The sequence below is a fragment of the Protopterus annectens genome, chromosome 5.part0 (genome assembly GCF_019279795.1).
Source record: "Protopterus annectens isolate FY-2018-M chromosome 5.part0, PAN1.0, whole genome shotgun sequence".
In the NCBI taxonomy this organism is placed as follows: Eukaryota; Metazoa; Chordata; order Ceratodontiformes; family Protopteridae; genus Protopterus; species Protopterus annectens.
The window spans coordinates 733,169,279-733,184,333 of record NC_056735.1 but is presented as its reverse complement, the minus strand read 5'-3'; the positions used below and the strand labels follow the sequence as shown (position 1 = coordinate 733,184,333).

At 44.8% G+C, this 15,055-nt stretch overlaps 1 protein-coding gene across 2 annotated transcripts in view; it reads right to left on the bottom strand.

Annotated features, from left to right (window-relative positions):
* Positions 1–15,055, bottom strand: part of DYNC2H1 (dynein cytoplasmic 2 heavy chain 1) — a 6,555,988-nt gene that overhangs the window by 4,908,641 nt on the left and 1,632,292 nt on the right. For both annotated transcript variants that reach the window (XM_044072582.1, XM_044072581.1), the window contains 2 exons: positions 10,842–11,003; positions 10,651–10,749 (listed from right to left, as the gene is read on the bottom strand). In XM_044072582.1, the coding sequence (XP_043928517.1) occupies positions 10,651–10,749; positions 10,842–11,003 (261 nt within the window). The remainder of the gene's footprint in view (positions 1–10,650; positions 10,750–10,841; positions 11,004–15,055) is intronic.

Genomic DNA, 15,055 nt, shown 5'->3' with positions numbered 1-15,055 from the left:
ATCGGGGCACTTGTTGTTTTGAGGAGTAGCAAAAAGATCGCAACAAGGAGTGCCCCACTTCAGAAATATCTGATCCACTACAGATTGATTGAGAGACCACTCGTGAGGCATCAGAATGGATCTGCTCAGCCTGTCCGCCAATAGGTTGGACCTGCCGGGGATGTACGTTGCTATCAGAAACCGATGAGAGGAGATCGCCCATTGCCAAAGTCTGAGAGCTTCTCGACATAATGGATAGGACCTGGTCCCGCCCTGTTTGTTGATGTACCAGACCACGGACATGTTGTCCGTTTGTACTGCAATAGTCCCGTGGGAAGAAAGTCGCTGAGGGCTTGCAGCGTTAAAAGCACTGCTCTCATCTCCAGGACATTTATGTGCAGATGGTATTCTATGGGTTGCCACGTCCGTGGACCATCCTGCCCTGATAATGCCCCCCCCACCCGATCAGAGAGGCATCCGTAGTGACTGTGGCAACTGGAGGAGGGGGAATAAAAGGTCGGCCTTGATGAAGAAGAGGGGAAGATATCCACCAATTTAGATGAGCTCTGCACGACTGTGTGACTAAGATTTCATGCCTCATCGGAAGACTGTGGTACGACCACTGCGTGAATAGCATCCACTGCAGAAGACGCATGTGGAAGCGAGCCAGTGGTAGAAGAACAATGGCCGCAGCCATAAGACCTAGAACCTTCAGAATAAATCTGGCTTTGATCTTGTTGCTCTGCAATAAAATCAGAACGAATTTTTGGATGTCCAGAATTCATTGATCTGTTAGTTTGGCTAACATTTTGACAGTGTTTAATTCTGCGCCTATAAAGGTGATAGATTGGCAAGGCAGCAGAGAAGATTTTTCGAAATTTACTGAAATTCCCAAACTCCTGCAAAGCTGTAGAGTGTAGTCTCTGGACTGAAGAAGCTGACACTTGGTGGTGGCGGAGAGTAGCCAGTCGTCCAAGTAGGGAAACACCTGGAATCCTTGACGTCTCAGATGAGCTGTGACCACTGCCATGCATTTGGTAAACACTCTGGGGGCTGAAGTGAGGCCAAAGGGCAGGGCTCTGAATTGGTAATGACTGGTCCCTAGCGGCGGAGAAACCTTCTGGAGCATCTGTGAATCTTTATGTGATAGTACGCATCCTGAAGGTCTATAGAGCACATCCAGTTGTCCTTGCCCAGAAAGGGCAGAATGGACTGAAGCGTGACCATCCGGAATCTTGCCTTCTTGACAAATCTGTTTAGATTGCTCAGGTCTAATATTGGTCTCCAATCTCCCATCCTTTTGGGGACCAAAAAGAATCTCGAGTAGACGCCGGATCTTACCTGGTCTGCCGGCACAGTCTTGACGGCTCTTTTTTCTAGGAGCTTTGAAACCTCCTGTTCTGCCAAATCCCTTTGACCGGGTGAGATGTCTGGAAGGGATTGTAGAGGTATGGGAAACCTTTCGAAGGGGATTTTGTAACCCTCGGATATGATCGACTGTACCCACATCTCTTGAGATAGGGATTGCCAGGCTACTGGGTACAGCAAAATCCTTCCCCCGACTGCCTCCAAGGGTGGACAGTCGGGCAACACCTCAGGGATGCTGAAAGGGCTTCTCAGGAAGAGACTCCCTGTTGCCCTGGTTCTGAGGACCCCCCCCTGCCTCTCAGGCGGTGTCTATTATTGTTACCCCCTCTGCCTCTGGGGGTAAACTGACCACGTGCGTCCGGTGTAGCTCCTTGGGCTTTACGGAACCACATCTTCCCCCCCTTCTGACCCTTGGGATATGGTCTAGAAGGAGTGGAAAACTGGACTCCAACAGCAGAAAGAGTTTTACCGTCCTGCTCACACCTGGTCAAGGTATCCTTCACCTGAGGTCCGAACAAAGCCGAACCATCAAAGGGGGTATTAGTGAAGGACGCCTTAAAGGGGTCCGCAAAATAACAAAGCCGCATCCAGGCTTGGTGTCTAAGAGCAACTCCTGTGCCTGCGGCCCTGCTCGCTCCATCGGCCGCATAGGATATGAGCCGCATGGAGGAGTTAGATATGGAATTCAGGATTGCAAGCTGCGAGGCAATCTTTTCTTGAGCCCCAGCAGCAGAAGGATCCTGGACTACTTCACCCAGTTCCTTGAGAATATCTCGTTGAAGCCTGGTGAAGTGACAAAGGTAGATCAGCGAATGCATAGCAAAGGTCGCTGAAGAAAACATCCGCTTTCCATACCTGTCCATGGTCCTAGAATCCTTGTTAGGAGGATGGACAGGTACTGAAGGATCCGCCAGTTCCTTCTTAGTGGCCGCCGCCACCACCATAGCATCCACAGAGACACCTTTGGAAAGGAACTGTTTGTCCGTAGGGGCCGTGATGAATTTGGATGGTCTCCTGGGGACAGGTTCCACAGAATCTGGAGCCGCCCACGCCTTCCGAGCCACTACCTGCATAAGTGGGTCGAAAGGCTGAGACTCCCAGGAGGTGGAGGGTCGGGATCCAAAAGCCTCCAGGTATACCGACTCATCCTCGGAAGGATCAATGGCTGGCCATTTCCCCCTCTGTTTGAGGAGCTCAAGGATGTCTGAAAAAGAGACATCCTCAGAGGGGGATCGTGGGGAACCCTCCGACTCATCTAAGTCGGTATCCGATGTAGTAGACTCGGGAGTCTGTGTGTTTCCTCTTACCGTCCTCTTCCGAGGGGTCCACCTGCAGGATCAGGAGAAACTTCGGAAGAGGAGGAAATTCCCAATGGGGAAACCTGGGGCGATGGATCCCTGGGCCTGAGAGCAAGAGGCTGGCAAGTGGCGTCTGCAGGCACTGATGAGGGAGGAGCTAGAGGGATGGACCGTTGACCAGGCTCAGAGGCCAGGACACTCCTCATCACCTCAAAGGCTCCCTCCCGGGAGTCTGGAATATCCCGCTCGAGGAAACAGGAATGCCCGGCTCCACTGAGAGGGAAGGCTCGAGGCCGATGTCGGCGCCGAGCTTACCAAAGCGAAGCCCGAGAGGGAGGCGGGGTCGGACAAGGGTCCGATGCCACTAGCCCCTCGGAGCCGACAAGGAAACCCGGCGACGGATCCCTCAAGGAAGGTCTCAAGGAGGAGATCGGAGCCGAGGCAGCGGGCGAAGGATGTATCGGCTCCGGCACGAAACAGTCGCTGTCCCGAAGCTCCGGCTCCGAACTCTGGTGTGGAGTCGGAGGAGGAAGTTCAAGGGGTGAGGCTATAGCGAAGTCTGTTGAGACGGGCTATGGAGCATTTGGGCCAGTGCCTGAGACTTCAACAGCCTGCTTACCACCCTCTCCAAGTCGTGGTCAGACAGCCTGGAAGATCTCGAAGATCGGCTCCGATGGCTCCGCTCCGACAAAGAGGAGACCCGGAGCAGTGGATACTCAGTAGAAGGGGACCGAGATCTCTTCGGGACGAAGCCATCGGGCCGAAGTCCCTGAACTCCAGATGGAGCCGAAGGTTTCTCGGCTCCGATGCTGGATAAGGTGTCGGCTCCAGCCGGAGCCGACAAGGCTACAGTAGACAAGGTATCGGAACCAGCCGGCACCGAACCCACTACTTTTAAGGTAGATACATCGGTTCCAGCCGGAGCCACCGGAGGAGGCTTGGATACTGAAGCCTGAGCCTTCGGTGGCTTAGAAGGTTTCCCAGACCCTGCTTTAGAGGGAGAACCTTCTGGCTTAAGTAAGCCACGGAGGATAAGCTTATTCCTCCTTTCCTGCAGGACTCTCTGGCTAAAAGAGTGACACAAAGCACAGGAGTCCTGCAGGTGCAAAGGCCCCAGGCAATAAACACAAGAAGTGTGACCGTCTGTCAGAGACATTTTCTGACAGCACGAGTCACACTTTTTGAAGCCTGAGACCTTGCCTTCCCTAGACATATCCTAGGAGGAAGTAACACACAAACCCCAACAAACACACAAAATTAATCCCCTAACACACAACACACAGGAAGGGATTAACCAATGGGGTTTTAGGCCTAACTAAAAACTTTCACTAAAGGTTATAACAAGATTATAAAGTTTGAAAAACAAGGGAATAGGGTGGGCTGTAACTCACTACAGACTATAAATGAGGATACAAGGGGAAATAAAACCCTAACTAAGCTTCTCTTTTCTTTAACAAGAAATTCACTTACCTCTGCTGGTAAAGGAGACCTCTTTCGCTAAGCGGCAAACGAGATCTGAGGTAGTTCCGCCTTGCATCATGGGATATAGGGTTGCCTCGAGCTGGTAAAAGGAGTTCTCAAGCTAAAGCAAGTGCCGAGTCGGAGCCGAGGATCGGCTCCGAACCCATCCAGCAAGAATGAAGGTGAGATTGACAACTTAACATCATTCCTTGGTGACTACCCCTGTGGAGCAATAAAGGCAAAATACCTAATGGACTTGTTTATATAGGATGCAAAAAGGTCGCAGCAACTCTGGCCCCAACTGAATATTAAAAGTGTCACTGTAGGATTGAGAGACCACTCATGAGGCACATCAAGACCATTCTGTTCAATTTGTCCATTAGTATAGTGGACAAAACCATGATGTGCATTGTTATCAGAAGGCGTTGTGAAGACATCGGTCACTGCCAGACTCTCATGGCCTCTCGATGTAGAGGATAAGAATGTGTTCCCCCCTTACTTGTTGATGTAATGTACTACTGCCATGTTGTTTATCTGTATGGAAATTACACCCTTGGGTAAGAGTTCCTGAAATGCATGCAATGCTAGGAGGACTGCTCTCAACTCAAGAAACTGATGTGAAGATTGACCTATAATGCTCTAATGATGACCATGTACCTTGGACCATTCCCCCTTCAAAATGCCCCCCCCCCCACCCAGAAGAGAGGCATTCTTGTTTTTTGTTGCAACTGGCGATTCAGACGGGAAAGGGTGACCCTCTGTTACAGTCGGGGTGTTATCCACCAGGTGACACGCTGTTTGCAGACCTGCATAATTTGGATTTTTGAAAGTAACGGGTAAATGGATGGAGACCACGGCACTGCTAAAGTCCAATACAGTAGTCTCATGTAGTATCTGGCTAATGGCAACATTTATATTGTGGATGCCATAAAGCCTAATAGGCAAAAAACTAATATTGCGGGTGGTGATGGGTGATGCAGTACTCATAATGCTGTGAGACGAAGTGGCAAAAGTCCGGGTTGGGGAAGGCTGACTATTTGCAGTTTTGTATCTAGCTGGCATCCTATAAACTCTGTACTCTGTGTTGGAGTTAAGTATATCTGTAAATCTATCAAAATATCAAGAGAGTCCAGTAACAACTGGAGTACCTGGTGCAGGTGGCGTAACATTATTTGCTCAAAGGTAGTAGTGAGAAGCCAATCATCAAGATACGGGAAGACTTGGATCCCCAGTAGATGCAGGTGCACAACTACCACTGACATGATCTTGGTGAACACCCTGGGGGTTGAGTGAGAATGAATGGCACTGCCTGGAATTGGTAGTAATAGACTCCCAGCAAAAGTGGAGAAATCTCCTGGATTATTTTGTTATTTTGACATGACAGTAGGCATCCTAGAAATCTATGGAGCACATCCAATTGCCCTTCTTCAGTAGAAGTATACTAGACTGTACTGTGACAATCTGGAATTTTGTCTGTTTTACAAACTGGTTTAACTGATTGAGATCCAAAATGTGTCTGAGGTTCCCTGTTTTCTTTGGTACTAGAAAGAAGCTGAAATAGACTCTGGAGTATAACTGGTTGTGGAGGACAGGCTGGACGACTCTTCTAGCAGCTTTAAAATTTCTATGGCTGCTAAGACCCACTGACAGGGTGGAACATCAGGGAGTTTCTTTTTTTTTCTGAGGTGGAAGGGAAAAAGGAACAAAACAGTCTCTGGATACTAGCTTTAGCACCTAGGAATCTGATGTTATTCTGTGCCAGGCTTGAGGATGCAAAGATTGACACCTCTGACTGCCTCAAGAGTGCACAAGTCGGGAAAATGTTCAGGAGTGCTTTTCTCAGAAAAGGAACCACAAAAGCCTTGGTTATGTGGTCTGCCTCTGCCACTAAGCTGTCATCCATTATCAATGCCTCCCCTTCTGCCAGGTCCATCATAGTGGGAATTGTGGAAAGTACTCTATGATATGTGGAACCCCAACTTCCTATCTCTGGTTCAGAGAGACATTTTTTGCAGGGTAGAGAAGTGTACTCCTAACATACAGAGTCTTACCATCCTGTTAATTCCTAGTAAGTGCATCTTCAACTTGAGGATCAAGCAATGTGGACCCATCATAAGGGGCATTTACAAAGGATGATTAAAAGCTTTCTGCAAAGTCACAAAGGTCCATTCAAGCTTGGCGGCTCATGATGATTTTGGTGCCTACAGCTCTGGCCATGCTGTCAGGTGCATTACAAAGTAAATGCACGGCGACATTTGAGGAAGGCTTCAGGGTAGAAAGCCTGAGTTCAATGTTTTCTCAACATCTGCAGGTAAAACCACCAAGAGGAACTTGGTGATCTCTCTGTTCAAGTCTCTCTGCAATCTTGTTAAATGGGCCAAATAGTTCAGTGAAAGTTGATGATGCAGAGGCCCACTTCCCAAACCTGTCCATTGTCCTAGATTCTCTGTTAGGAGGATGAGCAGATGAACTTTCTTCTAACAGTTCCTTTCTGGTGACTACTACCACCACCACATAATCTACTGTGGACCCTCATCACTGTTTCCTGTCCTTGGGTGCAGCCAAGATGCAAATGATATTTTGGGGATGGGCTCTACCACATTAGGGTCAATCCATACCCCTTGAGCCATAATATCAATAAGAGGGGTCAACGGAAGGCACCACCCAGAATGATGCTGGTCCAGAAACAAAAGCTTCCAAGAACACCAACTTATCCAGTGAAGGGTACTGGGATGAGCAACCCTCTCTCGCTGCTTCATTAACTTGAGAAAATCACTGAAAATAACTTCTTCAGAGGGGAAGTGAGGGAAGTCCTCCCCTTCCTCCATGTCAGTCTCTTCAGTGAAAAACTCTGGGGAAGAGGATAAGCGCTTCTATTTGCACGTCTGTTTTCTGGGGACACCTTCTTGGGGGAGTAACAAAAGGTTCAGAATCACATAGGGAACTGTCAAAGCAGACTTCCCCAGAAGCCCTTGGAACTAGCTATCCAACAAGATGATGCAGAGAGGAAGCAGAACCCAGCTGGGGTTGGGGGGAGCTGAGCAGGATGAAGGCATCTTATCTTTAGAACTTGCCAAGACCATTTCAAAGGTCAAAGCTAACACCCACACTGAGGACTCCCTCCAATCCAAGGAAAGATGGAAGGGAATCCTCACCACTGATGGCCCCTGTCCCCAAAGTCAATCTTGGATCCGAGCTGTCTACAATCAAAGCCATGAGTAGGAGCGATGACTCCGAGAATCTCAGTGTTGATTCACACCGTCTGAATTTGTTGCCGAAGCTTTGGCTTCAAGTCTCATCTTGCTCCAAAGGCATCGGTGTTGACAGAGAGAGAAAGAGAGAGGGAAGCAGTCAATGTCTAAGTCATGAGCACTTGAGATGCCTACAAAGGTGCTCTGGGTACCAGTAAGATCCAATAACACCGGACCTAAAAAGCAAGTCGGTATGGATTCCAGCACAGGAGGGTTAAGATGGCCTGAACCTGGTACCTTTCCAGAAGAAGGTATGAAGGTATGGGGATAACCCCACACTGTATTTATATCCTCAAACACTTCAACATCCTATCAACATCAATCCGTGAAGCTTTCAAATGACCAAGTGGACAACACCACTGAAGGTGGTCAGGAGTATCTCCTTTCCTGGAGGATAAGGAAATCTAGAACTCACCAGTCTCAGTGAGTACCTGGAACGTGGAGAAGGTGATCAGGCCAGAGGCATCAAAGGATCCTTTCTTTGAATGTTTTTTGAATGGGGATAAAGCCAAGAAGTCAGTTCCAGTGACCGCTTTTTAGCAGATTTAATGGAAGACTTGTTTCTCTCTTTCTCCTTCTTATTCCCATCGGTGTTCTTATTCTTTTCTTGTCTCTGAGTTAGGTCAATCTTATTTGGAGAGGGATGAAGAAAAAGTTTGTGAGGTAGCCTCAGTTTGTGCTGGAAGGAGCCCCTTTAGCACAAGTTCATAGGTTCACAGATTAGTACCTTGGCTAACTGCCCTCGTGGGCCATTTTAAGTCTAGCCAACTACCCCAGGTGAGAACCAAACCCTGCACCTTGTGTGTCTGTAAGGTAAACATCTTAACTGTTATGCCAATCTCCCACCACTATGTTTGAATGGCAAACAAGATCTGAGCATCTAGGGTGGAGTCTAAGGAATTGTGGGTAGGGGAGAAGTCAGGACTATAATTTTGAAGAAGCTTCAAAGTCAGCACCTAGATCAGATCTGACTGGATCCAACAACCTGTACGTTTGAAACGGATAAAACAGGCAGCACTGCATTTATTGCTTTTCGAAGACTATCTTAACCACGCTATCTTATTTAACTTTTTCTATCGTTCTTTCCTCCACTTCCAAACATAAACATTTCCTGTCATCCTAACCTTCTTTACAGCTCTACATTTCTCCAATCATCTATCCTCCTCACCTTCCTTAATATTAGTGTCTTCAAAATTTGTAAGAAAACAGTTTTTCATAACCTTATTTGACACAAAACTCTGTACAGCACATTACTGCTCTATGTTAATTTTTTTTTTTGTTTTCCCCAAAACTTTCCACCGAGACCAGAGACATATCCTGGTAGCAAAGTACATATGGGTTACATGCAATCAGTTGCACACACACCAGTGATCAAGTGTGAAACTGTGTTCTGACAGAAAGAAAGCATATCTGTAAAAAAGATCACAGTAGCACGGGAATCAGAATGAGTCCTTATCCCAGGGTGTACAGTCATGGAGTTAGTGTACGTAAAGTAGTGGTTGCTGCTGGGGGAGGGAGCTTGTCCACCTACAAAAACACAGACTTCTTAATGTTTACTTGGTAAAAGGAACTAATTTCACTTTATTTCTTTTTAATGCGTTGGGTAAACAGCTGATTTAGCACTCAGTGGAGGATATCAATTAAAACAGGCAACAGAGGAAAGACCACAGGCATGTAGTGGGGAAAAAGATTAGGTCTAAAAACCTTGTGACTACCTGGATGACAACCTCCCACAAACAATTCTTAATCAAGGAGAGAGCCATACTTAGTCAACATCATATGTTGCTAACTAAAAGTGTACATGACAACATTTTGAAAAGAGAGGACAAAATGCATAATTGTACACTCCATACACACATCTCTCTCTCTCTCAAAAAAAAAACAAAGAATGTGATTGAGCTTCTGGGTTTTATTATAAACTCTCACTAACACATTATACAACTACTGCCATGAAACATCATGTACATCACCTACATGTGTTTCCTCAAGAGTTACCAATCTACATTCCCACAAGGGGAAGTCCTCATATGAGGGGCATGTCAGCATGACTGCAAAGACGGAGCTTGATTGACTGGCAGCAGCAGACCTGAGATTTCCATTATATTTTGCAAGAACTCCAACTAAACAGATAAATTAAGAAACTGAAAAACCCATAAAATGATGTGATTTATCCCAGACTGTAGGCTTTCCATATGAACCCAGTCAAACAGGTGCCTACCACAACCAGATACAATGCCAGTAGAAGTAGATGACATGACCAAACACAACCAAAGGGATGTTCAGGATGAATACAAAAAGCAAATTTAAATCAAATGAAATAGTAGGATCTACATGAGTGAGTTCCAAAATGGAAGAATGAACTGCTGAAAATCAGGACTTGCATAATTCAAGTCAAAGGCTACCATTTCTCAAATATTCCCTTTTCTCCAAGGTATGGTGACCAAAAAGTAGGTATATATAAATATACAAGTTTAGTGGTGTGGGGGCTTGCTACCCTGCAAAAAAAAAGAAGATAGAAGAGTGACATTCAATATTCACTTTTCTCCTGGATTGTTGGTCTTATTTTCTTCAGTTGTCAAGACTTGACATTTCATACGAACAGCAAAAGTCAATTTCTGACTGGTTCAAACAAAAACGAGAAGCCAAGGGCAGGTTGTATAATAAAAATAAACAAGCAAACCAAGAATGACCAAAGGACATTACAGCATACAATTCCTCATTATAGGATTATCATCTCAGCTACCCTCTGGCTGAATCCACTAATTATCTTCTTTCCCCAAAGGGTTCATTTATCCTCCCGTAATGATAGGTTTAACCCACCTTTGAAAAAACACATTGCTGGGGAGTCCCCTTGCCTCCATGACAGAAATATCAGTGAACAGCCTTCAGGTCAGCCATCAAGTGGTTAATCACCCCACCAAACTATGGATGACTGTATCTTTTGACACCCAGACTCTGTGGGTTTTAATTTGAAACATAGATAACTGAATCCTCACACATGCATTCAATAAAGTCAACCTACATCTTGTCACTTCTTGTCAGAGTTAAGCATGTTACCTACACCCCAGCCCAGGAAAAAAGGCAAGCATCTGGACTCAAAAGTCCCTCCAGTTTTATGCTTTAGTGCCTAAGATGCTAACATTTATATAGATAGTCTGTGTGTCTATGTCGCATAACATTTTTTTGTTTTTTTTCAAAAATAAGGCTATCAAGTTACTTTTTCAAAGTGTTGCATTTGCGAATTAAGTTCAAGCCATATTAACATTCTTATTACATATGGACTTTTTCTCTACCTGAGACTCAAGACTTGAGAAAGCAGCTCGTAGTTCCTGTAATGCATTTTTCCATCGCTGCTGTTGGCGAAGAAGGTCAATATTCATAAGGGAGACAACCTATGTTAAAAAAAAAAAAAAAAAATCTTAACAGATGACTCATACTACATGACTCTTTATAGAAAGATAAAACATTTCACTCATCAACTAACCTTTTCAGTGAAATCTGTATGCCACTTTCTCAACTTTCTGTTCTCAGTGGCAAGGTGTTCAGCTGCAGACTGAAGCTTCTGGATATATGCCTCCAGCTCTTTAGGATTATCCCAGGTTATCTGTACCTTCCCTCCAGATTCTTTGGTGCCAACTTTGGGGTTCTGCATTCAAAAAAATGATTACTACATCAGGACAATAATTCATTAAGGGTTAAATACATGCATTCTAAGTCAGCATAAACTCCTGAGGGGAAAAAACATTAAGTGCAAGGTCACCAGCAGCCAAGGCAGATGAGCTGAACTACCTGGGTTTCAAACACCAACAGATGTTTGTTTTCTTTCATGGACACAACACAAATCCTTGCTACACAGCAAATCACTGTTATGACCACCAAATGTGTTACTTGTCAGTGGCATACCAATGTTTTTGATTAAATCTGTATATTTTTTTTAAACAAGAAACATATTTATTAAATTATCACGTATGATGTAGACAATAATATATTTATGTAAATGAAAAATTATATTGACAATTTCAGTTGCAAACATTAAGCATCACAAACCATACTGACACAATTTTATGTGCTAACATCATCACTTATAATCTTATCCAGTGACTGTCAAACATTACAAATGTCATTCAAATCTTGCCTGCTTTTAAAGCTTGTTCCTTCTCTGCATGTATTGTTCCCACAATTCCCATTTTTTCTATGCAATTTGCTCCTACCCTTTTCTAAAGATCACAATTCCAATTGTTTTATCTCTTACTATACTCACTTCCCTCTAGTAAACATGGTTAAGACTTTGATTTCCATTTTCTAGTAATTGTTTTTTTGGCAGCCTCCATAATTAGACTCAACAAGGCCTTACTACGCCTAGGCTATTCCTAATCTGTAACATAGCTAAAAAATAATTTCCTTAGTTAAACCAATTTGCTCACCCAGTACCGCTGGTACAGCAGTCTGCAGGGAATCTTTAAGTCTGCCAATTTAATACACTCCCAGAAAATATGTTCCCAATTATGTCTTTCTTCCCCATCACACCTCTGACATTTGCTGTCTACCTGAGGAAAAAGTATTTGGAGTGTACTTGGGGTACAAAAATACCCATGTAAACACTTCCAAGCCAAGATCATAAATCTTCTAGACTTTGCTGCATATTTGGGAGGGATACGTACATCCCCCACTGTTTCCATGTGAACTGCTTATCTAATTTTTCTTCCCAGAACTTTCTAACTGCCTCTGATTGATTCTTATAGTTATCAAGCAATATTTTGGACATACTACTATTTATTCTTTTTTTAACAGCAGCTTCTGTTCTAGATTCTACTAAAAACTCTGACAGTGCTGGTGTTTCACCACTAAAGATCCTCCTATTTCTTTCCCTTTGCATATACTCTGATATCTATCCTAGATAGGGAAGACAATCTCTAGTCTGCAGTTCAAATAAATACTTGGCATCTTCCCATTCTATTACATTTCCTCTCGAATTGTTTGTTCCCAATATCTTTGATCTTTTGCCAGTTTTCTCCAATAAATTCCAGTCCCCTGTTGCCTATTGTTTGTATCCCTAATTGCAGTCATCCCTATTGGCAGAATCTCCTTTCCTCCATTCACATGTTGGCTTAGTTCTTCGAATACTTTCTGCTACTTTATGAATATAACATTTTGTATGGTTAGAGTCTCCTCCTTTCTTCTTAAGCTTCCCGCCTGTTGCATCATCATTCATTTCCACTTTGAATTATAGGTTTCTGCCTGTACAGGGGCCTTAAAGTACAGTTGTGTACACTTACCATAAATGCAGATATTTGAGTGTATTCACTGTTGCAGTCATTACATTTGGGTTATCTGCTTGCAGTAGCCCTCAGTCGGCCTGATTAACACAGTCTTAGGTCCTACGTCAGGTGCTGTCTCTTCTTCCGTGACGTCAGGTCATCAAGGGTATAAAACATGCAGACGACATCATTACATCAGTTTTTCTAGCCCCAGATGTCACGTGCCCCCCGATTGGGAAGCAATTAAATCTATAAATATACAAGGTTATACCTCAAACAAAAAAGCAAATACACCAAAAAGCTTTTAAGCATTGAAAAGGAGAGAAGAGGTATACAAACGAAGTCAAGGGGCTGGAGGGAGGGTAACCAGGACTGCAACAGTGAATACACTCGAACATCTACATTTATGGTAAGTGTACATAATCATACTATGTTCTTCATGTTTCACTGTTGCAGTCATTACATTTGGGTAGATTCCCAAAGCTAAGGATGGGAGGAGGAATTTAGATAGCATTAGGACCAGCTATAAGGCCCTGCAAAACTGCAGTGGCAAAGCCAGCTCTGGATTTAGAGAAAATTGGCAAATGGTAATGCTTGGTGAAAGTATGTACAGAACTCCAGGTAGCAGCTTTTAGGATGTCCCTGGTAGGTACGCCTCTGAGAAAGGCTGTACAGGTAGATGCAGCTCTGGCTGAGTGGGAACCCATCCCCTGTGGGATAGGTTTTCCATGGTGCTTACAGCAGAAGGGAATACAATGACCTATCCATTTGGAGATGGTTCACTTTGAAATAGCCTTCCCCTCTGTCCCTGCAGCAAATGCCACCAGCAGTTGTTCAGATTTCCTTTGAGGTTTAGACTTGTCCAAGTAGAATCTAAGTTGTCTGTGCACATCTAAGGAGTGCAGTATCTGTTCCCCTTTGTTCTGTGGATTAGGATAGAAGGTAGGCAAATGAATGGACTGATTAAATACCACACTGGATACCACCTTTAGCATGAAAGAGGGATTGGTCCTGAGGGACACCCTGTCCGCATGAAAGATGATGAAAGGCTCCACTGCCATAAGGGCCTGTAATTCAGATACCCTTCTTGCTGAAGTGATGGCTAAAAGGGAAGCTATTTTCCAAGAAAGGAATTTTAAATCTGCAGTAGCAGCTGACTCGAAAGGTGGAAGGGTGAGTTTCTCCAATACAAAATTAAGGTCCCAGGCTGGAGTTTGAACTCTCCTGGGTGGTCTTAAATTTTTGGCCCCTCTGAGGAACTGCTTGAGCAGTCGAAGAGAGAAGAGGGGAGGTTCTGTGTTATAATGAGTTGAAATGGCTGAGGCGTGAACAGTTTTTTGAAGAAAATGACAGGCCCTTGTGAAGCATCTCAGTTAAGTACTGTAAAATCTGAGGTAAATTGGGCACTGCTGTGCTCATCCCTTGAGAATGGTTCCATGCACAGAATCTTTTCCATTTTTCAGCATAAGATTTTCTAGTACTAGGCCTTCTTGCCTCTAAAATGACATCCATCACTGGTTTACTGAGGGATGGTAAAAGAGAGCTTAGGTAATCAGCCAGGGTGCTAGGTTCAATGTTTGAAGCTGAGGGTGCAGAATCTGGTTCTCCTGCTGAGACAGCAGGGTAGGAGTCTGAGGCAGGTGCCATGGGGCCAACAGTGACACACTGTGCAGGACAGGGTACCAGTGTTGGCATGGCCAGGCTGGTGCAATCCAAATCATCCTTGGTTTGTCTTTTTTGATCTTTAGTAGTACTTTGGAGAGCAAAGGCAGAGGAGGAAAGGCATAAATTGAGACGTTTTTCCAGCTGAAGGACAGAGCATCCACTTTCCAAGCTTGTCTGTGGGGAGTCCTTGCACAAAATTTTTCCAATTGATAGTTCTGGGGCGAGGCAAACAGGTCCGTATCTGGGCTCCCCCATTTGCTTGTCAACATGTTGAAAATCCTTGGTTCTAGTTTCCACTCGTGTGGGTCCATGAGATTTCTGCTTAGTCTGTCTGCCAGTGTATTTAATTTTCCTGGCAGGAATTGAGCTTGTAGATGTACTTGTTAGCTCAAGGATGTGTCCCACAATGCTATGGCTAGTCCGCAGAGGGGGGTAAGAATGTGTACCCTCCTGCTTGTTTATGTACCACATAACACTGGTGTTATCCGTCTTTACCATTAATTGTCCTGGAAGAATGTGTCTCTTGAAGGCTGTCAGAGCATTTTGTACAGCTAACATTTGTTTATGATTGATGTGAAGGTGCATTTGAATTGGGTTCCATTTGCCCTGAATGCACTTCACTGCCAAGTGCGCCCCCCCCACAATGCATACCCTGATGAGTCTGTTAGGTCTTGGGTGGCAGGGGGTAGTGTGAATGGTAGCCCCTTGTTCTGTTGGCAGGCCTCTGCCCACCAAAGGAACTCTAGGCGTAGACAAGGAATGATAGGAATAATTT